Here is a 27,722-nt window from a genome sequence, read left to right on the forward strand (position 1 = left end):
ATATAATATTTCATTCACACATTTTATTACCAATATATTCTCTTTTAATAGTTTTTTTATTTTGTGCAACACTATTTTACATTTAATAGCTCAATTGCACTTGTTTATGAGAAGTGAAGTGTCTGCGGCATTTTTTCAAAAAATCTACCATAAAAAGGTTGCTCGTAGGAATTCTTATAATTTGAGAGTTTAATTACCACTTTGAGCTTTGTACTATGAAGTAAATAGCAGGTCAAAATATGTAGCCTATCAGTAAATGTTTGTAGTGCTCTTTCTCTAAGGGTGGTGGTGTGGCAGGTCAACATTTACCTCCCAAGGTTGGATCCTTGGTGTATAGTTTGGTGAAAAACAGTTGGGCATCTGTCACTTTAGTCTTTTTTTACAATTTGTTGCTGAACTCAATTCTACGAGAGAGGGATGGGGTACAGGTTACCCAAAAATAACAAAATGGCTTAGGTGTTATTTTCTAGTTGGCCCTCAAATATCAGCCTCTTGGCAGTATTTGGCCTTTTTATAACAGCAAGATCAGATCTATATTGCCCCTGTTGTAGCAATTACAAATTTTCTTAAGTTGCAATAGATATTTCACTTTCTCTTATCAATTTAGCTCTTGACTCTTTGATAGCAGCCATAGTAACCTTGATTTATGAGCAGTAAATGTTTCTTGCAGGTTCCAGCGGCAGTTGCACCACTTCAGCACTGAAGATTCAGTTACAGATGCCCCATTATGTCTACTATTGTCCTGCACAGATCTCTCTGGATATACCCTCCAGCAGGGCACCTGAAATTCCCTGAGCCTCTAGCACAAGTCCCAAGTTGAGGCAAGGTCAAGGAGAGAAAAACACTCTGGAAGGGTTACCAAACATTCATCTTTCCTCTGCTTTACCACTGAACCAGAACCTTCTGTGATTGGCTAGGGTGGATAGATATTCATAACTCAGTTAGACTTTGTTTAAATGTGCGGTAGAGTTTACCGCCCCTCTAAAAAACTTTTCAGAGTGGCTAGGAGGCAAAATGTCACATTGTAATCCTGCTTTACCCATTGAAAGTTCACACTGCATGGACTCACGCGACTGCATGGATTTTGCATGGGCAGCATAGTCTCATTCACTTGAATAGGTCAAGTTTTATGGCAATTGTAAAGATTTTATCAGACCACGGTACAACCACAGCAATGTTTACTAACAGCTCCTGGCCATGTTAATTTGTGGCTCGAAGGGCGTGGCGGAAAAAACGGAGATCAACGCGGCCTCCTTTTATTGCCCCTCAGCTGTCAGTGTGAGCAAGGCCTTAATATCACCCACCACACTAACTATCGGAAGCATCTCAACCGAAGCAGCCTGAAGCAATGAACACAGAGAAATGCTACATTTTGGTAGTTATAACATGATACCAGATTATTACTGCCACCGGTCAGAACAGGCCCAGTGTGTCATTTTTTGGTTCCTGCTTGCCCCAGAGGAACATCATGCGGTGATGTAACCTACCCATTCTCCAAGGCCAGTCGGACAAATCCCTTCCTGCCTTCCAGTGTGACGATGTGTTGTCCTGGACTGCTTTGCAGGGACTCCGCTGCTCCTCCCACCACAATAAATAGCGCATTCCCAGTGCCGCAGTTGGTGAGGATGTATTTCAGGCTGTCCTTATTTACAGGAGCACATCCTAGAAAAGAAGGTAGAGGAAAAGGTAATAGAACATAAGAAAAAGACTTTACTAGATTAAAGCCCAAGGCTCCATTCACACCTGAGCGATCTGCAGCGACAGCTGCTGCAACTTGTTTTTTTTCCCCTCTTTTTGTTTTTTAGTGGAGCGTTTTTGGAGCAGCAACATTCGTTTGAATGGGCCTCTCTCTGCTCCAAAACCACTCCAAAGAAGCTCATATACCAAATCTTAGCACAGAACTAGGAACGTTGCGATTTTTGCTGCGACTGTAGACTGATTTGTCGTTCAACATTCATTGCAAAATCGACCTGCATTTGGGGTGCCATTAAGAAATAATGGCATCGCAAGTGCATTCTGCATTTTTCCACAATTCTGGAATCGGAAACAGAATCGCGGCAATTTAGCCCACAATCCGGATCGCAGAGGTGTAAACTGAGCCTAACTCCAAACAATAGTTTATGTAGATAGGGCGTTCCATATGTAAAGTGTTGGGCATCCTCCAAAATACCCCTAAGAAAAACATAAAAGGAGCAACTTAAAGCAGGACTTAACTCCCAAAAAAAGAAAACACAACACTACAGATGCAAGGGGAAAAAACAGCATGGGAGGAAGAGGTGAGTACCTTTTAATAAAATAATAATACTAAAAACATGTAGGGCTCTAGCGCTTGGTCACCTAAAAAATACTATGTTTTAAGGCATTCAGGCATTTTTTTTTTAAAGACCTAAATGCAGTCTATTGTTTTTAAAGCGGTTCCTTCAGAGCGCATGCACCAGTGATGTCACCGGCTGCTGCTCACAAGAATATCTCCTAAATGGCGCACGTTTAGGAGACATTTATTTTACCTACAGGTAAGCTTTATTATAAGCATACCTGTAGATAAAAACAAACAACGAGAGTTTACTATCATGTTAATGGGGCTGTACACACAGGGGCTTAAACTTGCGCTGCATCTAGATCAGTAAAAAAATGCTCATCAGTACACACATGCACGTTCAAATACGCATGTATATGCACACTCGCCACATCCCCTTCAATTTAAAAAAGCTAGAAGAATTTTTATGCATGAAAACTTGCAAGAGTGGCTTAAATGTTTTTAGTCCATCTAATTTATTAAGGTGTATTTATGCTATTTTTGCATTAGTTAGCCGGAGCATACTTATTTTTTGTAAGAGTTTCTTTTTTAAATTGGGGTATTTTAAAGATCAAGGGTCTCTGGGTCTGACTGAGCTTTAAAAAAGATTCCTTTCTTTTTTCAATTTAGTGTTTTTTTTTTTTCTTTTTTAAGTTATTGATCTTGTTAGAGCAGGGAAGGATTAAAGCTTTTATTTATTTATTTTTTTTTTGCTGTGTCCCTGTTTTCAGCACAGAACACAGATGAAAAAACTTTTTTAGTAAAGTCTTAAAGGCTAAGACTCCATGAATTACTGTCAGGGGCTCAGGATACGAGGGCCAGTCTTCCTATTGGGGTCAATTTAATGAGTTAATGATTTATTGACAAAATGAAGACCAAAATGAACAGTACGTTATTACAGGATCGTTATAATGAAAAAAGTAACCTGATCAATGCATAGAATTAATCCAGTTTTTTTACATTTTTATATAAGTAGCCTAATGGTTTTATCACATAAATCAGGTAAATTGACTGCATGCACTTAAAGCAGAGTTCCGGCCTCAAATACCTTTTTTAACTAAAAATACCCCTATAATACTTATCCATCGCCCTTTACAGAACCGCTATTCTCATACTTACAAGGTGTACAGTATTGGATCTTAGTCAAAATCTTACTTTAAAAATTGCTGTCTGGGCGCGGCCATCTTAGACGTGGGCATCTGAAGCCACAGTGTAATCTGTTGTGTCCTTCTTCCTGATTCCAGGGAGTGTTCTGGGAGTTCTTCCTGATTCCAGCCTCCTGTGAGTGATGACAAACAGCTCCCAGGATGCAATGCAAAGGCGGAAGTGATGTCGGTGGCCGTGGCCACAGAGGGGGGAGAAGGAGGAAGTACAATCAAAAATGCCCTGAAAATAAGGTAAGGGATCCCCCAAAAAAATAGAAAATGCCCAATTGTTGATCAGCATAGCGAGCACTCCAGGAATCACTAAAGTTGCAAAATAGGCGGGAACTCCACTTTAATATTTAAAGCAGCAAAAAAAAAGTTATTATTTAATTTAATCAAAAGCCTTACCAGCAGACATGACGTAATCACGATAAATGGGAAGTCTGAACATGCCCGATAGGACTGCCAGCCAAGGACGGACCCCTGGATACAGTTTAGAGAAGCCGGTGGCCTCAGTACCAAAGTTGCAAAATGAGGAAGTAGAGAAAATGCCATGAGGGTGACAACCAAGGACGTAATTCCTGTCGGGGCTGAGTGGAGAAGCCGGCACCAGCTGTCAAGATTCAGAAGATACAAATAAACAATACTTATATTAAACATGATGTACACAGTCTAATACAGTGGTGGTCATCTTTCTTGAAACTTTAGGCCTCAATTGTGGCCCTCAACTTCACCAAAAGGCTGCGCATACAATTTAGTGAATATTCAGTGTTAGAGAGAACAGACACATGACAGGATAAAGTCAAAGCCTCTGGGCATGATACAGGAGATGTCCAGACTGAGGACATATAGCAGCAGAAAAATATCCATGGAAAATATTTGCATTGCTGCATTCACTTTTATCTTATGAATGAACACCTCAGACCTGAAGATCTGACCCCCTCCCAACTAGTGAATGACTACAAGTCCCAGCATGAACTCATGAGATCTAAGGGGTCACATTCTTAAATCTCAGGGGCTCATGCTGGGACTTATAGCCCTTAAATAGTTGGGGGGCTGTCATGTCCTCAGCTCTGAGGGGTTCATGCTGGGACTAGTAGTCCTTCACTTTTGGGGGGGGGGGGGTCACATTCTCAGGGGATTTCAGGGGCTTGTGTTCACTAGTTAGGAGGGGGTGTCACGTCCTCAGCTCTGAGGGGTTCATGCTGAAATTTGCAGTCCTTCACTTTTAGGAAGTTCATACCTCCCAAAATAATGGACTTCAAGTCCCAGCTCGAACCCCTAAGATCTAAGGATTAATGCAGCGTCACCAGTGCCCATCAGAGCAGCCTCATTACTGCCCATCAATGCAGCCTCAACAGTGTCCATTAATGCAGCCTCAGCAGTGTCCATCAATGGATCCTCACCAGTGCCCATCAGTGCAGCCTGATCAGTGCCCATTAGCTCAGCCTCATCGGTGCCCATCAATGCAACCTCACCAGTGCCCATCGCTGTTGGTCCTGCAGGCTGTTGGCCTGAAAGTTCTGCTAGGAGCTAGCCATGGCCTGTGGGTCCTGCTGGCCGCTGGCCTGTAGGTTCTGCTGGGAGCTGGCCATGGCCAGCTCCCAGCAGGACCAACAGGCCATAGCCAGCTCCCAATCAGACCAACAGGCCATGGCCAGCTCCCAGCAGGACCCACAGGCTATGGCCAGCTCCCTGCAGGACCCACAGGCCATGGCTAGCTCCCAGCAGGACCCACAGGCCATGGCCAGCTCCCAGCAGGACCCACAGGCCATGGCCAGCAGGACCAACAGGCCATGGCCAGCTCCCAGCAGGACCCACAGGCCATAGCCATCACAGGACCTGACAGCCAGACAGTGTTGAGGGCTATTTCCTATTTTGAGGTTACTGGGTGGGCAGGGCACTGGGGCAGGGTAAATGGGGTGTATGGGGGGGGAGATGGGATGTGGGAGACAGCTGCGGGTGTCAGGGTGTCTCACCTCAGTGATGCCGTTGACAGCTCATCAGGTCCTTGCTTGGCCTCCTGGGGGTGATGACCACTTCAAGCTGCAGCCAGTGCCTAGCGCGCATCAGTCACATGCGTCCCCTGGCAGGCTGGCGCTCCCTGCCTCCAGTCCGAAGACTCCCAGTCCAAAGTAAGCTGCTCTCACTTCTAAAGCTTCAGGTTGCACTGTTGCAGCCATCCAGCACCCAGCCTGACTGGGTCATGTGATGTGCGTAACCTGTTCCCTGATGCGCTGTGCATCCCGCCTCTGCCCGCCTTCAAAGTCTCCGGTAGTTGTAGTTTCCTGCTACGCGCCCCTGCTCAGTTCTCCCCACCCACCGCCAAAAGGAACTGGAGCGCAGTCAGGACTACAACTCCCAGAATGCAGCGCGTCAGTAACACAGCCAATTGGCAGCCGCCACAGCCAATTTCCTGCACACGCAAAAGTAATAAATAAATAATGTCAGCAGACAGCGGCCGTTTTGATTATAGGTTAGGCGGCCTTGGCCGGCCGGGTTCAGGACCCTGGTGGGCCGGATGCGGCCCGCGGGCCGTAGTTTGAGGACCCCTGTTGTAGGCACATCAGTACCTTTAGAAGATATTTTCTAGAGCTTTCAAGATTTTTTTATAGATTGTTCATCCTTGCTCTTCTAAATGCCAGTCTATGTCACATTTCTTTATTTCTTGGTCCTTTGTGTTAACAATTGTCCCAAGGAGGCATAAACGGACCACTACTGCTATGTCTTCAACATTAACAGAAGTATTCATAATCTTAGTTAGTCTTGTTTTCATAACCGTAGTTTTTGTATGTTTGACTGAGAAAAGATTATTCACAAAGAACTTGGTTCCACCTTATTCACACAGAACTTGGTTCCACCTTCTGAACCCAAAGCAGGCCATAACCCTACATACTTTATGTATTATTAGGTACAATCGGATTGTAATGTATAAATAGTCAATGAAAGAGACGCCAAAGTCTAGATTTACCTGCAGCACCCTCCTAGTTGGGTGCTAGCTAGGTTAGGTAAATTTGGTTCTCTAATTTCTCTGTAATTAATGGAGCAGCATTTGATTTTTTGGTCCGCTCTGAGTTTCACTGATTATGTGATTGACTGCTTCCCCATGTTTTCTGGTGAGTTCTGGAAAGCAGTGGGCTGGAAGCGTCAGATCTACAGGTTGAATATTTATGTGGTCCCAGCCAATCCCTGGGGGAGGGTGCCCAGTCGGTGCATAACTAGTTTGAGACCTAGAGTAGAGGGGTTCTTTTCCAAGAGACGTTTCCAGCCTTAAGAGCTTCTGCCCTTCTGGGGCGTCCAGCTGTACTTCTTCATTTGCTCATCAAGGTCCCAGCCGTTTAACCTGAGGGGGCTTAATATATTGAATTTTTGCTGGAGCTGACTGAGGGATTTACCTAGGGATCTGGTCTGAGGAGCCCAAAGGAAATATGTCTGGCTGATAATTAAAGGAGGCATCCAACTATCTTGAGACATTTGTGAGTACAGACCAGTGCTTGAGATCCCAGTCAAAAACAAGGTGGATAAACCACCTATCTCCTGCGCTCAGAAAAGCCGACTCCTTGACTGCTCTGTCCACGAGACTTTCAAAATGGCGTCTTGGATGGCTAGGATCCTGCTGCCTAAAAGGACTGGGGCAGTCCAACAATACTGCAAACAAGAAACACAAAGAAAGTCGCATCGACCTAGCGCATTATCCTCAATATGGGCTTTATTGTTAAAACATAAAAATGGCTACTCACAAGCAAAGGTATAAATCAATCACATCGGACTCAAAATCTTGAGTATCGAGAGTAGTCCATACAAATGTCCCTTGTCCTATTAGGATGATGGCTAAGGAGCCTCAGAGCCCTGAGGAAGAGGCGTATGCCTTGAAACGCGTCAGCCGTCATCCTAATAGGACAAGATTTTGAGTCCGATGTGATTGATTTATACCTTTGCTTGTGAGTAGCCATTTTTATGTTTTAACAATAAAGCCCATATTGAGAATAATGCGCTAGGTCGATGCGCCTTTCTTTGTGTTTCTTGTTTGAGATCCCAGTGACTGTGTGCTACTTCTATCCCTTATACATCAGTGCCAGCCTGTGTTGAAAGGTGGACATTCCTTACAGTGTCCCTGTGTAGTTCAGCCCATTATTTGCTGCTGAGTGTCCTCAAGTTACTACTTTGTCCTACATGAGTATCCCACAGGTAACCTGAACCCATCCAAGTTCAAGTTTAATAAAGCATTATAAAGGATAACCCTAGACTATTCATTGAGCCAGAAGAGTGACTGAGGCCGTGTGCCTGGATATGAGAATACTGTAGCTTGGGAAAGAACCTTGGGACCATTCAGTGGGCCTTTTTGGGAGTGAGCACTACAAGTACATACTAACGTGGATTGTTGCGCAGACCTTTCTACATAACTCAAAAATGGCAAAGTCTAAGAATCAAAACTAAAAACCCAAAATTCAAAGATCACCTAAAACATGCATAGGGAATTTAAATAAAAATTAGTTGTATGAACATACAAATGTTAATAAATAAATACCTTTATTGGGAAATAGTCTCTAAAATTTTTCCACACTGTCCAATTCCTTATCCATTGCACTCTGCGACCACCTGCCAGGAAAAAAATCAAGACCGAGTTAGTCCTGCATTCTAAATATTATGAGAATATCACTGAGTATGTATCAGAGCATCAAAAAAATATATCAAAGACTGTTACCTCGAGATGGCGTGTCCCAGTCAATTAACATCCAGGAGAAATAGACCACTGAAAACAGCCAAAATGAGGTAAAGAGGAGATAAATGAGCAGCAAGGTGAAAAATGTTCCTGGGTGGAGACAGAAGAGCAGAACATGAACTGCACAGTAAAAAAAAAAAAGAGTTCTCTTATATTATAAAGGTGGCCATATACCAGTAGAATTTGTTTGAAAATTTCAATTTTCTGAACTTTTGTTTTATTTTCTAACGGTTAGTGGGATCAAATCAACGCTTGCGTTTGATTGTACTTACAAGTAAATTCTAACTATGAATATGGTTTTTATCTGGGAAAATTAGTACACGATATAATGAAAACTGCTTAATACAATATGTTTGGGAATTCATTCAAGTAGCAGGTCTGGGTGAAAGGTTAAGGGCTTTTGAACATAATTAGTTGACTCCATGATATCAAGAAAAAATGTTACAATTTTACAGAATTTCTGCATAAATGTTTAAATGAAAATCTAACCATGTATGGCAAGCTTCATTGTGGGACCTTTGGAGTCCTATACCTGTTGTAGCAACCTCCAAAGTAGGTGCGTAGGTGCTAGAAGAGAGTATAGTTTTACATTGGTAGGGTCTGCTCATGGTGCTCAGCTACAGCTCAGCTTGTCTGAAATGTTTCACATTGGTCCAATAGGGAGACATGTTAGACAGTGAGAGGAAAGCTGGCATGTTAGGGCACAGGCTGTGTTACAGCCTTGGTGAGTGGCAGAGGAAAGTGCCTCGGTGCATGCTGGGTGACTGTATAAATGCCAAGGTCACATGTGCTCAGGATCTTCGGCTGGAGAGCGGTGTCCCAGAGGGAGAGGGTGGCTGCCCCTCCTCTGTAGAATCTGCCACGCGGCCTTGGGTAGTCGAACCTGAGGGCCTTAAAGTCAGATAGGAGCTGAACCCCGATGTCCTGCAGAGCTGACTGGAAGGGAGACACTGGAAAGGATCTGATTCTGCCCACAGTGAGTACAGATCTGCGTCATGGGGCCTGTCATGAGAGGGCCATCCCTTCAGTGGAAGAGTCAGTGGACAGGTGTCAGTCAAGGGGATGCTTGCTAGAGAGTATCGACAAAAAATCAGTGGACCAAGGAATGAAGGTACATTCCCTGGTAACCAAGCAGATAATAAGCAATAACAAAGACTTGCTGGTAATTAATCATATATATTTTATTAAGTGATCAAAAATGATCAAATCTCATCAAAAAGATTGTGTGCCACATGCACTGAAACAAGAAATCCTTCCCACCCATAAAACACATGCCAACAATAGTACGTCTGGATCATTGTAGGCTAAGGAACCTGTGTAGCTGCACAGTAATGAATCTCAAGAAAGTAGCTGAAATGATTGAGCACAGCTAAAATAATGCCAAAAAAATGCACTGTCACTTTAAGTTAATTGCATTACGTATGGCACCCCTCAGAAGGTTTCTATTTAAGACATATGAGTGTGGGGAAGCGTCCCGACGAAGGTACGCTTGACGTACCGAAACGTCACAGCCAGGTCTAGGATCAGCTGTTCTCTCACTTGAAGGAGACATCTCTCTGAGCACCGGAAGGACAATGTGTTCAATCTGACAAGAAACCAGCGAGATGTGGGAACCCAGAATACATGACGGGCCAGCTGTAGGGGCATTTTATATGCTTTGGATCCCTGCCCCTTGATGAATTGGTCACCCATACATGGATGGATGCTGGAGTGGGAAGATACCCCGAAGATACATTTGGAACGGAGGTAACCAGTCCACTATATGTGGATACTAGATGGACATCTAGAAGGGGGTACGCAGGCTCGCATCCACTACCTGGCCTATTAGTGTGCCCTGAGGACTGGAGTTGAGAAACACTTCTTTATTTTAAGAGCAGTGCTGGAGAAACCCATCCAGCTTTTGATCAGTGCAGCTTGGTTAATTTTATATGTAAGAGGTGTTACCAGGCCTTTAGGAGATTTGACCCTAATTTACCTTCCAACTTAGGAAAAATTCTCCACAATCAGGAGAAAGAATTCCTCTTGTAGTTGTTGACGTGTGAAGGTCATTTTTTGGTGGTATTCAGAGGAGTAACACTTTTTTATGTATGATATGAGATAACTAGGTCTGCCATTTAAGCAGTTATTATTAACCACTTAAGCCCCAGAGGATTTGGCTGCTAAAGGACCAGGGGTTTTTTTGCGATTTTTTACTGCGTGACTTTAACGGACAATTGCGCGGTCGTGCGACGCTGTACCTAAACGAATTTGACGTCCTTTTTTTCCCACAAACAGAGCTTTCTTTTGGTGGTATTTGATCACCTGTGCGATTTTTTGATCACGCGCTATAAACAAAAAAAGAGCGTAAATTTTGCAAAAATAACAATATTTTTCACATTTTTTTATATGAAATTCCCCAAAAAAAAAAGTAAAAATCAAAATTTTTTAACATTTTTCGGCCAATTTGTTTTATGCTACCTATGTTTGGTAAAAAAAATCGCAAAAAGCGTATTTTGATTGGTTTGCGCAAAAGTTATCGCGTTTACTAACAAAGAGAAAGATTTTTGTCATTTTTGGTGTTTTTTTTTTTAACGCGTAATGGCGGCGATCTGCGATTTTTTTTTCGGTACTGCGACATTGCGGCGGACAGATCGGACCCTTGACTGACATTTTTGACACTTTTGGGGTTACCAGTGACATTACTGCAGTAATCAGTGCTATACATATGCACTGTTACTGCAAAAATGACACTGGCAGGGAAGGGGTTAACTTTATTGGACAGGGAGGGGTTAAGTGTGTCCTAGGGGCGTGCTTTCTACTGTGTAGGGACATTCCTATTGGTGTAAAAGCAAAGATCAACCGTTCTACATAGTAGAACGGTCAGATCTTTACTTTTACACAGGGAGAACTGACAGGCAGCTTGTTTACACAAGCTGCTCTGTCTTTCTCCCTTCACAGGAGCGATCGCAGTGTGACTGGGGGACATCGAGTCCGCCGGTCACACGCACTGACTTGCCTGTGAACGAGCCGCGGCGGGCGCGCGCCTCGGCGGGCGCGCGCCCGCCCGCGATAGGCTCGCAAGTCAGTGACAGGCGGGGCTGACCGCCGCAGTATATAGTCGTGCGGCGGTCGGCAACCGGTTAATCTTATTATTATTATTCAGGATTTATATAGTGCCAACAGTTTACACAACCCTTTACAACATAAGGGCAGACAGTACAATACAATTTAATACAAAAGGAATCAGAGGGCCTTGCTCATTAGAGCTTACAATCTAAGAGGAAGGGTCAAGAGATACAAAAGGGAATAACTGTGGGGGGTGAGCTGATCTGAAGAGAAGGGTTTTCAGTGATTGTGTAAAATTGGACAGAGTAGGAGATAGTCGGACAGATTAGGGTAAACAAAAACAGCAGAAAGGGGGCGCCTGGGTCAATGTGATAGTAAAAATAAGTAATACTTTATTCAAATACACTTGCATAAAAGTATCTTGCAAGCTGCGCACAGGGTAGATGTGGATCACCAATCAAGCAGCCAGCCATCCCGAGGGATGAGAAAACCGCTGTGGGGATAAACTCTGACTCGCCCTATGGAAGTATATAACCGGCGGCATCTCCAGCTCTCACACCCACTCTAACAGAGCTAGCAAGAGACCAAATCAGAACAGGGGTGGGCTGCAACACCTTTCTGAGGTGCCGCCTTCTTCTTCAGGCAAACCTGCCCCCTCTAGAGAGGAAAATTTATACCGTCTGGACGGAATCAGAAAACATCCAATCAGCACGGAGACCAGGCGTAATACTTTTATAGCTGTGATTCAATCTCCAACATTTATAACTGTCATATAGCTTGGCACAAGTTTACCTCAAGTTTACCTATAGAACAGCGGGCAACGAGGTAAAAAGTATACAAAATAGAATAAAGTAAAATGGCATTATTACAGAAAATCCTTAAAAATGTCATCTGATCCAAGTGAATGGCTGCATCGTAACACATCTATGATAGTATTTTATAATAGGTGGTAAAAAATGTATTAATAACTATATAAAAGGTGACATGAAGTAAAATAACCTATTATATTCATTACATGAATAATTACACTAAAAAATACAAATGATAAATTCATCAAGATACACACCAGGTGATAATTCTTATCAGCATATCTAAAGTGCGACGGATATATACACAGACTAAATGTATCAATAAGTATCAATAAGAACAAATATAAAATGAATGGCTGAAAATGGCAACAAATGTAAAAAAAAAAAAAAAAAAAGTAGGGGGGTAAAAAAAAGGGGAGATGGGAGGGGAGGAAAGAGAAAATAATGAAAAATCGGGAGGGAAAGGGGGGGAGGGGAAAGAGGAGAAATACTGTTACCTTCAAATTAATCAGGTATCATAGAATTATGTTGACTTTTATCTCTTCGTTTAAACCCTCAGGCACCGGAGAATTCAAGGTAAAAATCCAGTAGGTTTCCCTATGGCATAACCTCTTGAATCTTTTGGCCCGGGAGTAACAAGGAGAGACTGACTCCAACACCCAGACTTTTAACCCTTAATGTCGCAGCCTACATATAGAAGTCAAGTCAAACAATATATATAACAAATTCTGTTGAGCAACTGTAGTATTTCTTGATGATAGCTTTTGCCTGAACTATCTTTAAAACTCTTCTGGCGGTGCTGGACAAACCGGCACATTTTACATCAGATTTTTTTACACTGAAACATACCGTCAGATTGAAAAACGTGGAAATATTCTGACTGAAGTAGTACAGTAAGGAATTCTACTTGGGGCTACCATATTTGTCACACTTCTAGTTTTGCGATAGATGACCCTTTGTCTCTTAGGCAAAACCAGAGCTAACTTCGGGTCCTGTAAAAAAATACCCCAGTGACGTCTAATGATGTGTTCCATCTTTTTGAGTTGATTGTGATACTGGGTAATGAACTTGACCTCTGACCTAGTAACAGAAGTTGTCAACTTATCCTGATTGGTGAAAAAGGCTTTTTTAACTACGTCAGAATGATATCCCTTGTCTAAAAATGTATTTACTAGGAGTTGAAGTCTGCCTTGTAGTTATTATCTATAGTGCAGTTCTTTCTCAGTCTACAAAAATGGCATTTTGGGATATTCTGCTTCCATTTGGGGTGGTGGCAGCTCTCGAAATGGAGAAATGTGTCTTAGACACAATCCAGCCCTCTGCATGGAATGATTTGAGGTACAAAGACACAAGAGATTGAGGATCATATACATGAGTAAAGGAGATGCCCATTTTATTGTTGTTACAGTACTGGACAAAAGGGTAAAAAGAAGAGGGAGGACCATCCCATATAACAATCACGTCTTTGATGTATCTTCTGTATAAGACAATCTGACATGCAAAGGGGTTACTTCTTCAGATGCATGACTCCTCCATCCAACCCATAATGAGATTGGCATAACAAGGTGCAAAGGAAGCACCCATGGCAGTGCCATGCACCTGCGGATTGTAAAGATGCTTAAAGTAGTTGTGCTCCAAGCAGAATTGCATACAATCCAAGATGAACTGGGCCTGTAGGTGATGTAGGTTAGGTTCCAACTTCATGTGGGATTGATGTGTACAAGGAAGTCACATCAAGAGAGAGACAAGTGTAGGAACTCTCCAATGTGTAGTGCAACGGGGAATCTGGTAGGAACTGAACTATAGGTTTCAAAAAGCAATTTACATATTGGGACAGATCGCTCGCAATCCTATCCATAGGCACAATGATTGGCCTCCCAGGTGGACAAGGGGGATCCTTGTGCACCTTTGGCAGATGATAGAAGTACGGGTGTTTATAAAGTTCCTTATACAAGAATTGATATTCTCCTGAATTGATGACCTTATCTCTATATGCCTGGTCTACTAGGGGTTTTAATTCAGATTTGAAAGTATCCAGGAAATACCCTTAGGAAATCTAATATAAGTTTCAATGTCTGACAACAGTCTTTTGATAACGCTCTGATTGGCGGAGCGAAATGCGTCAAGCCGTCCGAATACGTACTACGTCACGTCTGGCCACATCCAACTTCCGGCTTCCGGCTTGCGGATACACGGGTGAACCACACGGCCATTTGTTTGGCGGCCCGTGGGATTGTTTTAGGCGGACATATTCCTGCAATTTTGTGTATCTTTTTATTTTGCGTGAAGAATAAAGTGTTTTGAAATACTACACGATGATGGCACTTTTCTTTTCATGAAACTTGTGAGCAATATCTGGATGCAGTGAGCGGCAGGGGACAACTACAACTCTCTGGCTGGCGATCCATAGAGGTGGTCATCACCTAGGATTACTTATAAGGCTTCATTTTACTCAGCTTCTGGTGAGTGGGGAACTGAGAGGGGAGCACCTACTCACTAGGACTGAGCACCGTCACTTTGTATGAGCACGTGGCACTTTTATGAGCACAGAGACTATTATTTTAATTACTGAAAGATGATTATATGCACTATTTTTTCACATAAGAATTAATTTTGGAATATATTTATTCACTTTTTGATATTTATATTTTGTACAACATATTTATGTATAATGATTGTATTATAATTACATTTGACACAGTTTATGCACGAGCACTTTAAGTACATCACTGATGAGTATAAATTCAGCACAATTATTCATTTGATCATATGTTTTAAGGTTCTAAGCAGTGCAGGTACTTTGTGATTCTATTGTTTGAAAGGTACCCCCTTTTTTACCAGCAGCAGCTTATTTATACATTTTAATTTTTATATACCCGTAATTACCGGAATAAGTGATCCTAAGCGCTAGCCCCTTTCATTTCAATGTCTGACAACCGTCTTTCGGACTCTTTGATGTAGTCAGATCTATTTTGAATACCTACTCCTCCCCCCTTATCTGTCTGTTTCACAAAAAGGTCATCATGATTGTTAGCTAAAGCTTCTAGAGCCAACCTCCCTCTGGGGTTGAGGTGATGGTGTTTAAAACTATTGAGCCTGGTAGAATCACACAAATGACGTAGCTCAGCAAAAGTTACATGATAAAATGAATCTATAAAAGAACTTTTCGCATGTGAAGGATAAAAAGTAGAAGGTGATTTGAAAGTTGTATGTGCAATCAGGGCATATGACATGGGTATGTAGGGGGGTATTCCTCACATATTTGTTCCACCTGAAGTTCTTTGAGAGTCTCAAGAGTTTTAGTATCGTCCGCATTCCACACTCCAGAATCAGTGGTGGGAGAAGGAGATGCATTTAAAGTCCCAAAACTGCCCATGTTTTATATGTTATCAGGGATGGAGACGCTGTGCTTTATATGGTGGTGTCTCATTTAAAGTCCCAATTTGTCTTTACTACCTATACTAAAGGGATGGAGGTGTGTGCTTCCCAGCTGGTTATTTTTTAGTTTGCACCCCATGGCTATTACACAGCCATTATTTTTTTCAATACCAGTGATGGATGGGAGCAGGTGGGGAAGGATCGGGCTATCTCCAAGCCCACCTGTTTCCCATCCATCCATCAGCATTCATGTGCTTCCATTGTGGAGACACTGAGGTTAAGTAGTGTTAGGACTGCAAGATACACAGGGTGCCGTGGAGAGGCCTTGCAGCTTACTCATTTGTTTGCAAATGTGTGTTAACCAAACCCCTGTTTTTAACCTACATTGTTGGACAGGTTTATTTGGTTTGTTAGCAGACTGGTGGGTAAGTATATCAAGCTAGGGGTCGGCTGTTTTCCACACACCTTTTTTAGTCCCCCTTTTTTTTCAGTTTTGTCATATACAGGGATGGAGACACAGAGCAAAACCTGCCGGTGTCTCATTTAAAGTCCCAAAACTGCCCATATTTTATAGGAGATGCAGGGGTAGCTTTAGAGGAAGAAGAATCATTTATATAAAAGAATTGTTTTAAGGTTAATTTACGAGTAAAACTAATTAAATCTCTGAAGAGCTTGGGAGAACTAGACGGAGCAAAATTCAAACCTTTTTTAAGGATAGAGATTTCCTCTATGGATAAAATGTGGGATGATCAATTAAATATTTTTATGGTATCTGAGGTAGTTTCCTGTGGTGCTTTTTGTTTACGCTTCCCACCTCGTCTGCCTCTACTCTTTCTTTTTTTTTTTGCAGTCTTCTCCACTGGGCAGAGAGGTTGGGTGCAGACTAAAAAAATCATCCAACAGGGCTGGCATGCTATCATCAGGGGCCGTCTATGGGCACTAGTGTTCCTGTGATAGCTTGTAAGCCCTCAGCAGATAAGTCAGGAGAAGTGTGACAAGATTCTAATGAGTACTGGGAGCTGCTTTGTATGGAATGGGACAAGACAGTAATGATGTTATTGTTAGTGGACGCCATGGCAGCCATCAGAGGGGGACAGCCCATACACATGTAGGGGGCCCGGGCATTCCAAGGGGCCCAGCCGCCCAGGCCCCAACCAACGAGATTAAGTTGTTGCTGCTGTACTAACTAGCAATTGCTAAAGCAGGGCGGCTGCAGAGGGATGTCTGCAGCTGAAGGTATGTCTCTTTGCTGGATTGCGCTGTCTCTTTGCTGAAAATTTTAAGCTGTCTCTTTGCTGGACCGGGATGTCTCTTTGCTGCATATATGAGGCGGTCTCTTTACTGGATTGGGATGGGTCTTTGCTGAATATATGAGGCAATCTCTTTACTGGATTGGGATGTCTCTTTGCTGAATATATGAGGCTGTCTCTATTGGATTGAGATGTCTCTTGGCTGAATATATGAGGCTGTCTCTTTGCAGGATTTGGATGTCTCCTTGCTGGCTTGAATTAATTTTCATATATTAAGTTGTAAATGTGTTAAAAATGAAGTGGGTGCACTGAAGGACTCGGTGGGATGGCCAGTGGGCAGATTCGGTGGGACGGCCAGAGGGCGGGCTCTGCGAAATGTTGGTGGTCAGGCCCGGAGGGGCCCAGGCCTAAATCTGTGTAAGGGGCCCCAAAATTTCTGATGGCTGCCCTGGTGGACGCAAAGAGACAGGATGATACCGGGGTGTTCACCTCCCATGCATAGGTGGGGAATGTCAAAACAATATTCTCCCTGGTGTTCTCAGCTGTAGCTATACTGTCTGAACTGTTAGAGGGAGTTTCACCTTTATTGCTGGCCCTATTTGTGGCTAGAAGTGGATAGCCTTTCAGAGGGAGTTTGGGACATTGACTCTTGGAATTGCCATTATTGGTCAGAGGTTTTTTTGGGGGATGCAGATGGCTAGGTAATGAATTCCGGTAACCTGCCATAGGCACCTGTCTCATCCTACGTCTGTGCATCACCCAGGTGTATACTCTATCATTATGAAAATCCTCTAGATCCGTATTTAATTTCTTGATTTTCTTGGCCAAAATCTTATTTTTTTTTCAACTATTTTCTGAAGTAAATTAGTAAACCATCTATCCATCAGACAAAAGGAGGATACTGTATCTCAATCTCAGACTTATATTTGGCTAATTTTCTGGTCCTCTGCTGGATAATGACCTTTATCCATTGTCTGAATCAAGGAAGGAACAACTCTTATACACAACTCTTATACACTCTAAGACCTCTGGGTGTCAATTTCAACTCTGGTCTCGAGATACTTGTTAAGAAAAATAATGTCCCACCATTGATGATTTTCTGATGTCAGTAGATCTCCCAATTTATAAAACAATTTACGCATATACAATTGAAATTTAAACGTGTGTGGTGTTATTAGAGGAAGGGGGGAATTGGGTTTGGAGGCAATTGGAGATGCAGGGATGAGGGTTCCAAAAAATAAATTAGCAAATGTAGTATCTCTGCAAGACAGAAAGGAATTAATCTGATCAATTGCAATTTTCTCCTGCAGAGGTTTGCCTGAAGAAGGAGGCGGCGCCCCCATCCTGATTTGGTCTCTTGCTAGCTCTGTTAGAGCGGGTGTGAGAGTGGGAGACACCGTGGGTTGTATACCTCCATACAGCGGGTCCAAGCTTATCCCCACAGCGATCTTCTCATCCCTGTGTGCAGCTTGCAAGATACTTTTATATAAGTGTATCTGAATAAAGTATTACTTGTTTTTACTATCACACTGACCCAGGAACCCTCTTTCTGCTTTTTTTGTTTGTGTCTGAGGAAAATCCCATTTCCTGCTGATGAGTTGCCGGTGACTGTGTGCGTGCAATCCCCACCCACCTGTGGATCCATCCGTCCTGCGGACTTCTCCCTGATATCCCTTACTACCATGGACTGTATGGACTAATTCTTACCTAATTTTGTTTTGAGTATATGTTGTTTTTTCCCCCCTGGTATTGATCCCTTATGGTCCACCTTATAGCTGACAATGAGTGCTGACTCACACACTACCTGCCAGTTCTGTGTGATATATTGCTTGGACAGATTAGGGTAGGGAGTTCGAGGATGGGAGAGGCTCTGGAGATGTCCTGGAGGCAAGCATGGGAGGAGGTGACAAGGGGGCTAGAGAGCAGGAGGTCCTGGGAGGAGAGCAGATAACAATTTGGTTGGTATTTTGAGACAAGGTTAGTGATATAGCTTGGGGCCGCGTTGTATATGGCTTTGTAAGTTGTTAGTATTTTGAATTAATTTGTTGGGTGGCAGAGAGAGGTAGCAGACACTGAATGGTTGGTAAGATGGTTGAGTCTGGCAGCAGCATGAATGATGGACTGAAGGGGGGATAGCCTATTAAAAGGTAACCTAATGAGGAAGGAGTTTCAGTAGTCGAGACGAGAGATGACCAGGTAGTGAACTTGGGGCTCTGTGGTGTCATTGGTTAGGACAAGAGTCTCTTGTCCTCATGGAATATGGACAAGGAACCATGTTCCTCCAGGGGTTTTCCGTGCCCTGGGAAGTTTTTAAAAATTCTCATGTAGAAGGACTGCCAGAAGTCAGTAAAGTTCCTTTGATGACTATATGCCTCTGAGGTCTGACCCAAGGTGGAATTAAAAAAGACTGAACTTCTGAGGAGGTGTTAGGCCTGCTGAATTAAATTTTAAGACCTAGGGGAGAAAGTCGGTTTGTGTTTGCAGAGGGATTTGTTTGCGTGTCAGACAACCACAGAGAGGTTGCTGAGTGCTGCAGGTCATAGCCTCCCACTGATTGTGAGAGTGATCTAAGTTTAGATGATGTGTGTCCTGATTTTTAATTCACAATTGGCACACTGCACATGACATTGAAGATCCACTCACCCATTAGGAGAAAGGTCAACACCCATTGAAACACACTGATGGCCAGGATATGTTTCCTTACAGAGTCCTCCATACCGAATCTTATTTGTATGTCACCTGCCCATAAAAGAAACAAATTTACCATGCCATCATAAAAAGCAGTCAGAATACAATATATAGCCACATATAGCCACATATAGCAGTATGTCTTATCCCATTACACAGCTCACAACAAAAGTCAGATTACAGCAAATGTACAAATTCTTATCAATAGGAGATAGTAATGCCAGTTCCTATGCTTAGCCCATTCATGTCATTGCAGATCAGAACTTTATACCAGCCAAGTAAAGGTAGCAGAGTCTAGAGGAAACACGTGTCATAATACCTCATCCAAAAAGCCATTGAGCTAAGGAGAGTTTCTCTACTATAATAGTTCTCAAGAAGCTCCACGATAAAAAACTGAGCCTAGGTTGGATGAAGACAGCCATGGAGACCATGATTTCTGAAGTTTTCTGTGACAAACCTTTGTGTTGATAAGTACATTTTTTCTTTCCAGTATGTTATTTACTGAATTTTTACATTGCATAAATGATGGAGGGGTGGGAGACATTCATTACTGTGCAATTGTAGCACTTACTCCCATAGGAGCCACTGGATTTACTGTCTTTCCCCTTCCACATAGCCAGGCAACAGGAATGTTCACACTTTTTTCAAAGGCTCAATAAAAAGTCCAGGGCTTTTGGTTTTGTTTATTTAGGGGTTACCTTGTACAGGAAATGGGGATGCATAGGATGCCCAGAACTGAACTTGAATCAACTCTTGAGGACTTGCTAATGTCTCTGGCTGATAAGAACTGACTTCACATGTGCTGTTCACTCATGGGAGTGATGGCGCAGCTAATATAGCAACAAAAAAGGTTCCAAACTGAAGATGCAGTTGCTAAACCTTGCAGGAATGCCAAAGCACCTGGCTACTGCTGTCCAAAGCTAGAGAAATGGGATTGCTTTTGGCTGCTTTGAGTTGGCCCCTGGTCCTAGACATGTAAAGTATGGCAGCCTTACTGTCCTCCCTGTACAGGCTTGGGGTAAATTCAAATGGAAATTGCTTACTCAGTCCCTTTTAGTAGTTCCTGGAATCCAAGTGGCTGCTGTATGGGCACACAGGCCGGGTCTACCTATCAGACTGGCCTCAGATAAGCCTAGCTGAGGTTGGTAAAGGGTGTGAGGCTTCCAGCTACTCCTCTCTTCCTCTCGCTCTCTCCTACTCCTGGCCTTCCTCCTGCCCAGGGTCAGAGCGCCCCAGCACAGGGGTCCCCTCCATGTGACTGGACCCTGTACTCTTTTCCTTGACTTCCAGGCTTCTGACTATTTATTGGTTGTTCCCCCACCTACTGAGCTTTGCCTCCTCAGGGATTGGTGGGAACTCAATAAATATTCAGGCTGCAGCCTCCGTTTTAGACATGTGCAGAATGGAAAAATTTGTTTAGTTTAGTTTAGTTTAGGATAGATTCGGTATGTTACTAATTTTGCTTTGTTAATTTGTTTTGGAAATCATTTAGTTATGTTTTGTTATTTCATTTTCTTACGAATTCCAAATTTTCTGAATGATTCCAATTTGGATCGATTGAAAAATGATCAACTGATCCAAATTTCTATGTGAAGAATAGCTGGTTGTTAGGGAACGGGCCGGGAAGCTGGCCACCATGTCCTTCACAACCCTTCAGGTCTGGTATGGGTTTTAAGGGAAACCCTATGCCAATTTTTTTTATTTTTTATAAATGGCATATGCCCCCCCCCACCCCAATACATACCTGAGCATGCAGCCTGGCAGACTAGGAAAGGGGGGGTGGGGTGAGCAAACACCCCTCCTCCTGAACCATACCAGGTCACATGCCCTCAACATGAGAGGAGGTGCTTTGGGGCAGGGGGACCTCCTCCCCACAACCTCCGGCCCAGGGTGCTTTGGGGGGAAAATACATCCAAATCCCAGAATAACCAAAAATGTGTCCAAATTTAGATTCGGACTGAAACTAATTGCCCTTGTCTACTCTGTCCCCCCACCCTCTAAGTTCCAGAACTATCCAGTGAGTTCCAGAAGCTAGGGGTAGATTACAGAGCCACAGCTTTGAAGCACTTCACAGTCTAAACCAAATAACCCCTGCTCCTCTGTCTATAGAGCCAAACTAAATGTATCTACTCAAAGAAACACTGAGGGTGCTACACAATAAACTAGATGGATTAGGGATCATGGGATGTGCAGTGTGCATAGAGCAGTGCACATGACCACAACTAATATGTGGGCAGGGCCTAGGGCTGTAGTACCCAATATGGGAGAGATTGCACACACAGTTCGGTATGTTGTATAATATCTTGCATATTGTAATAGGGTTAACAGAGGTATTTGCAGATAGTAGCTATAGGCACTGTTATTCAAGTAACAAGCTGTAGAATGTTCATACAGTTGCAATATAACACTTAGCAAAGGCACAGTATTGCAGCATTAAATTACTTGGCAATGGCACAGTATTGCAGAATTAAATTACTTGGCAATGGCACAGTGTTGCAACAGTTTAATATTCAGCAATGGCACAGTATTGCAGTGGGGCAGTGCTCCAGGCTTAGCCTGGGGTACCAGAGAGTACTGCTTCTGCTAGAGGAGTGGTAGACCGCAGTATAAGAAAGCAACACTGCTGAAGAGGTTTCCCAATTTCTGGTCCAGGTAGCAGAATGCTTGTATAAAACAAGTGCACTAACCCTGCTCGATCAAGAACCTCTTCCTGCATTTTTAACTCTACCTGACAAACAGGGTCTCTGTCCCTCACCTATCCACACGCTCCACAGGTGTGCCTGAATGGTATGGGCACCCTAACGTATAGAGTCACACACCAAGATGGCTGCCAGAAGTCATCAGAAGCCAACCAGACAGCTGCAACCTCTGTGACAACTATAGGATCTCTCAAGGAGTATTTTCCCTCTAAAGATCCCACTACATTGGTATAGCGGCACAGCGCCACCTACCGAATGGAGGCCAAGTTGCACCTGCCTACAAAAATGCACTGCCTGCTCCAAACAAACAGAGGTGAGGAGGGAAAAGAAGAGGTTCAGCAGCTCACGAAATACATTACAAGAAAGCAGAAAAACACAGTAAGAAATATTTCATGAAAAACAGATTACAAGATCATTAAGTGGTGAGCCTTCTTCCGCCAGTTTGCAGTGGCACCAATGGGTGCCTTCTGGGTTCTTCAAGGGTGCCTTGGAAAAATGCCAAAAAATTGCCTCAAAGTGTCCAAACGTTTTGGGGAAAAGTGTACACGGTCATAGATAAAGAAACCCTGTTCTCCAGGGAATTGCCACATTGCAGGCAAGGCAAAGCCTTTTCAGAGGTAAAATTGATTTAATTTCAACCAGGATGCTGATTTTTTTCTAGGTGCCTTTGGAAAATGCCTAGAAAATTGCCCCTAATTGCCCAAAAAATGTCAACAGGCCAGCATATGGATCAAGCCTGCTTTTTTGCTACACGAGGCTACAGGTTTTTATTGTGCAGCATTACAACTTTGGACACCATGTCAGTGTCCTAAAAACCAATGACATCATAGATTGATAGGGTGAATATCGGATGCCCGAGGACTTCCTTGTTTGTCCCTCTCCACCAGCACTGGGATCACATTAGCCAAGAGAAGAAGAGAAAATGAGGGGAAAGAGAAACGCTGGAATACTAGTCAGTACCAGCATGCATTGGAAGAATAAATCACCTCTAATGTTGGGTGTCCTATGTGTGTGGATAATGCGGTGATACGTAAAACTATTTTTTTTTTACATCTGTGAATGGGGTGCCACAACTGAAAAAAGGTTAAAAAACACTGAAGTAGTGGAATTCTTTTTGGAGAAGACGGATATTGTTAAGTGTAATCTCAAGAAGAAAAAAGATTTAAAAAGGAAACAAATGCAGTGACTAATTCTAAGGACTGTTACACTGCAATATATTTTTTTTTTGCTTGAAGTTTTAATTTGAACTTTCAGATTAGGTTTGCTTATGAATGAGAAGTCAGCATGAAGCAGATTGTGGTTTCATACAGATAAATTAACAAGGGCATGCGCCATCTGGCATTGATTCCCCTTTTATCTAATCATTTCTGGACTTTGGCACTTGTTATTGATACACATATTGGGATCAAGGTCTCAATGGACTTTACTCCTACTTCCTCAGCATCTATTTACATTATATGTAAAAGACAGCATTCTCTGTAGTACTTCCACATATGTAGCAAAAGACTGATTCAATATACATGAGAATTGAAAAAATATATCCAGCCAAAAGGATTATCATTAGTTTTGTATAGAGCATGGAAGGTTTAGAATCTCTGTCAGGTTAAATTTTACTCTGTGTGTACCCGCTGGGGAGATTCTCACTCTCTATATGTCCTATTGACCTTTGAAAATGATGTAAAGTCACAATTTTACAACTGTCACTGGATCAAGTACAGAGGGTGTGTAACTGAACTTGCAAGGATTCGATTCCAACGCACGTGCCACAGCGCATAAGTGGACATATAGACTCGTCCACTGATCCTGGTGCCCAAAGGCCTATTTAAACCCAAGGCCTGCCTAGTATCATTGCTGGATGGTGTTGAGCTTTACCCTTGTGTATAGAAAAATATACAAAGTATATTCCCCGCGCTAAGGAAATGTATTAAATGATTAATATATGTAGAAAAAAATATATAATATATATCCTGCGTGCCTGAAAGTAAATAAATGGGGTAAGCAGCTGCTGTAGGATAAGGGTAGGATGAAAAATTATTGGTCTTGTTAAAAGGCCAAATACAGCGCTTGCTGATTAAACCCTAATGGATAGCAATATCCATTCCAACCTCTGTGACTCTAAAGACGTCACCGAAAGTGACGAAACGTGTCAGTTTGGACCGCATAGCGTCATTACGTCATGTAGGTGGAACGCAAGCCGGAAGCCCGCTCGCCACTCTGCAAGGAGGACACGCAGCCCGCACCGCTGACCACCAGTCATTTGTTTGATTTGCATTTGAACCCGATTTATGGGAAATAAACTATTTTACTCATAAATACTACACTATCTGGAGCCTATTTCTCCTTCTCCTATTATACCACCTGGTCGTTTACCCCAGAGCCTAAAGAGCCATTACCAGCCCACAGGACCCTAAAGGGGAAGCCATTCCAGCCCAGGGGGCTATTAAGCTCAAGTGGCCCTAATGCCATATGGCATGTAGGACCCACAAGATCCGGTAAGTGATCCACTCTATTAATTTACATGAGGCAAGGAACCGATGATATAGCCAATCACGTCTGAGCACCTGCCCCTTTGAATACATTGGAAGATTCACATTCACCGAGGACTTTAATATTTGAGCACTACAGTCACTTTTTTTCTGGACTATATATTTTTTTTTTTAGTATATCCGTTTTACCCATTTTTTCATATTTATTATATGCTTTATTCACCAAGTCATCTATGCACATTGTGGCCCTTTTTTATTTATTTATTGGAATATTGATGCTTTACTATTGTTATTTATATTTGCTTACTAAATATTTTTAATTATACCATAACATATTTATTGACCATTTATGCTTATCACAGAGGTTGAAATGGATATTGCTATCCATTAGGGTTTAATCAGCAAGCGCTGTATTTGGCCTTTTAACAAGACCAATCATTTTTCACTTTACCCTTGTGATTTGTGTTTCTGAAAACCTACTTGATCCTGTTACTGATATGGCTCTCTCTGGCCTTTTTCTGGTCCTACCCACTAAAGACTGTGTAGGCAGATGCAGTCTGTATTCCCCACTGTAGGTGGCGCTTGACCAAAGCGGCAATGCAGAAGGGGCAGGAAGTTGTGAGGAACTGAGTCCATCTATGACTTCCTGCAGTCACTAAAAAAACAGCCGTTCGATTGGATACTGGCGCCCCACATGGCCTTGGCAGTCATCTTGGGCAGGGCAGAGTCTATTTAAGACTCCAACCCCTGGATTTGGCACTCTTTATGGGAGTGGCTAGTGTAGGGACAGGTTACCCATCTGGCAGGGACAGTCTTAACCTTAGGGAAAGATTCCAGGGGAGTAGGGAAAGTGCAGGGACTATGCTATCTCTTCTCAGGAATCCTCCCGTTTGGGTGTGGACCGGCCAGGCTGCATTCCCATCCTGCGCTGCAGAAGCCATTGGAATAGTTTCAAGATCACGGTCCTCTGCTACTGTTCGCAAGTTGCCTCAGTTAGTTGTGCTCACCTGCCGGGCCTGACTGAACATGTTTTGGGACTGTCTCAATATACTGTTCTCTCCTACCTTGACCACTGAATGTATTCTTTTCCCACAGCGCATCATGGTGCACCTTACCCAAGCAAGATTTAAACTTGCGTTGGGAAACCCCAATGCATTTCCAACAAATTGGAGCCCACGTGAGAACGCATCCTCTATCAGGTGGAAAAACAGCATGTTCCACGACCCCTGTGTACAATGTCATCCCAGAAGGCTCAGAACCACTCAAAAGATGGCTCCACCGCAATCTGCAGAGGACCTGCATGCTGAGTGGGGACTGTTCCATCAAACCTGCTGCTGACAGAAGGGTCATCAACCCTGAGGATGTACCACCAATCCAGGAAGTCCCTTTGGAGTAGTATTTTACTCCCATTCAACCTGGTCCTCTGGCCCCAGCTGATCCCAAGGAGGAACGAATACCACGGACGCGTATACGGACAGTCCCAAGGTGCCTAGTCGTGCTGATTCTCTGGAGTCCTCCGAGGATGAAGTCTCTGGCTCAGGTGAAGGGAAGGTTGCTGGTCCTGTTGACCCTCTACCACCCGAGGCCTCAGAGCGGCATACACAAGATGATAGTTCTGAAGGTGAGCTACCAATTGTACCACCATTAAAGCTTGATCATCCATTATTGCATTTCTTATTTTGGAGAGCCAGTATAAAGGAAAAGTGGTGGAAAAAGGCAATTGTCTTTTGATAACTTTTCACACAATCTCATTCTGCCAGCCCCCACTCCTCGTGCATTCCCTGCTCCTCATCTGCATGTATGCAAGCGGGCAGAGATGCTTGTGACATCATTGAGCTAAAATGGCCACATGGCCATATTAGGTCAATTGCATTGGTGTAAAATGGCCATGTGGTCATATCAGGTCGATAGCTTAACAAGCATGCCCCAGCCTCAGCTGATTGAGCCAGCAGGGGTGAGATCATGTGACAGCTTCCCACAGGTTCTGGACCAGGTTCAGACTGAATCCAGATCATGCCTAGCTGGGAGGTGTACCACTACATGCTGCTTGTGTAGTTTGCTCAATAGGAACCCTTTTGTTCCATGAAGCGATCATTTGCTACTCCTAGTGATCAATTACTAGCGAATTTAGTAGCAGAATTTAGTAAATTAAAAAATTCCTATCCTATTCTGGTGAGTGACAGCAAGTGGTTAGATCTAGCAAGAAGTTAAAATTAACCATATTAGATCTTCCGCAGTCGATTGCCAATAGTTTAGCTGAAGCTCTAAAATGATGGCCTACAAGAACATCTAGCAGGACCGAAATATGTTGACTGCTCTTTTCTGAGAATGCTAGCTGCCTGTTTGAAATACATCAGAGTCACAGACCTGGAAAAAAAAATAAAAAGCGTTGGAATTGCTAATCCATATCCTTGTTCTGGGCCAGCAACACATAACAGATAAGTAGACAGCTAGCATTTATCACAGGTTTAGTAAGAATGGGTAAAGGTAAATAGTAAGGTTGTGATGGTGCAACAGTTTAAACATGTCACCTAAACATGAAGAGGGGGTCACCTGCTCACAAGGCTGGACAACTGTTCTCACACTCAGGACTCTGTCACCCTGTATGGAGATAAAGCTGATTTAGTGTCAGAAGAAAAACAAAATCTATACATACTGAAGGTATATAATCATATCTTGCATATAAATGTTGATTAGGCTTCTAAAATTACATTACATCTTTAGTATTACATTTCAAGTACAGCAATGTATATCAGCCGCTCAGAATTCATTTTGCCCCGGTTGGACTTGGGTAGAATGATTTCCGATTCGCTGCAATGGCTTAGGTGACAACTGTCCCGGATTTGCTGGGACAGTCCCACATTTTGGCGCTTTGTCCAGCCAATGCTGTGTTGATGTCCCGAGATCACAGCATCAACCTGTGATCCCGTGGCACTATGTGGAGACACCCACCATGCTTAAGCGATGTCCCCCAGCACTACCTGAGCTGAGGCTTCCCAGGTAGCTTTCCACGTGGATGGAAAGGCCAGGAACTTGAAGACCCTCATGGCAGTGGCATCACTAGCAGTGAGCACCTGGGGCATGTGCCCCACGTCTCTTACCAGGTGCTCTGGGTGCTGTGGCTGATGCTGCCTGCCATGTTTATTGTGTCTCTTCTGCTGCCAACATGGCGGGTGTGGAAAGACAGCGCCAGGGAAACAAAC

At 43.2% G+C, this 27,722-nt stretch overlaps 1 protein-coding gene across 3 annotated transcripts in view; it reads right to left on the minus strand.

The window, feature by feature from the left end:
* Positions 1-27,722, minus strand: part of MOGAT3 (monoacylglycerol O-acyltransferase 3) — a 61,402-nt gene that overhangs the window by 22,640 nt on the left and 11,040 nt on the right. The window contains exons 2-7 of one of the 3 annotated variants that reach the window (XM_082255493.1): positions 27,073-27,120; positions 19,290-19,385; positions 8,147-8,254; positions 7,970-8,040; positions 3,850-4,054; positions 1,488-1,662 (exon numbers count right to left, since the gene is read on the minus strand). In XM_082255493.1, the coding sequence (XP_082111619.1) occupies positions 1,488-1,662; positions 3,850-4,054; positions 7,970-8,040; positions 8,147-8,254; positions 19,290-19,362 (632 nt within the window). In that variant the 5' untranslated portion in view covers positions 19,363-19,385; positions 27,073-27,120. Of the gene's footprint in view, positions 1-1,487; positions 1,663-3,849; positions 4,055-7,969; positions 8,041-8,146; positions 8,255-19,289; positions 19,386-27,050; positions 27,121-27,722 lie in introns of all 3 variants that reach the window. The other 2 variants (XM_082255494.1, XM_082255495.1) reach the window with 2 other exon arrangements.

Source organism: Pelophylax lessonae (assembly GCF_965119305.1).
Source record: "Pelophylax lessonae genome assembly, chromosome: 4".
In the NCBI taxonomy this organism is placed as follows: Eukaryota; Metazoa; Chordata; class Amphibia; order Anura; family Ranidae; genus Pelophylax; species Pelophylax lessonae.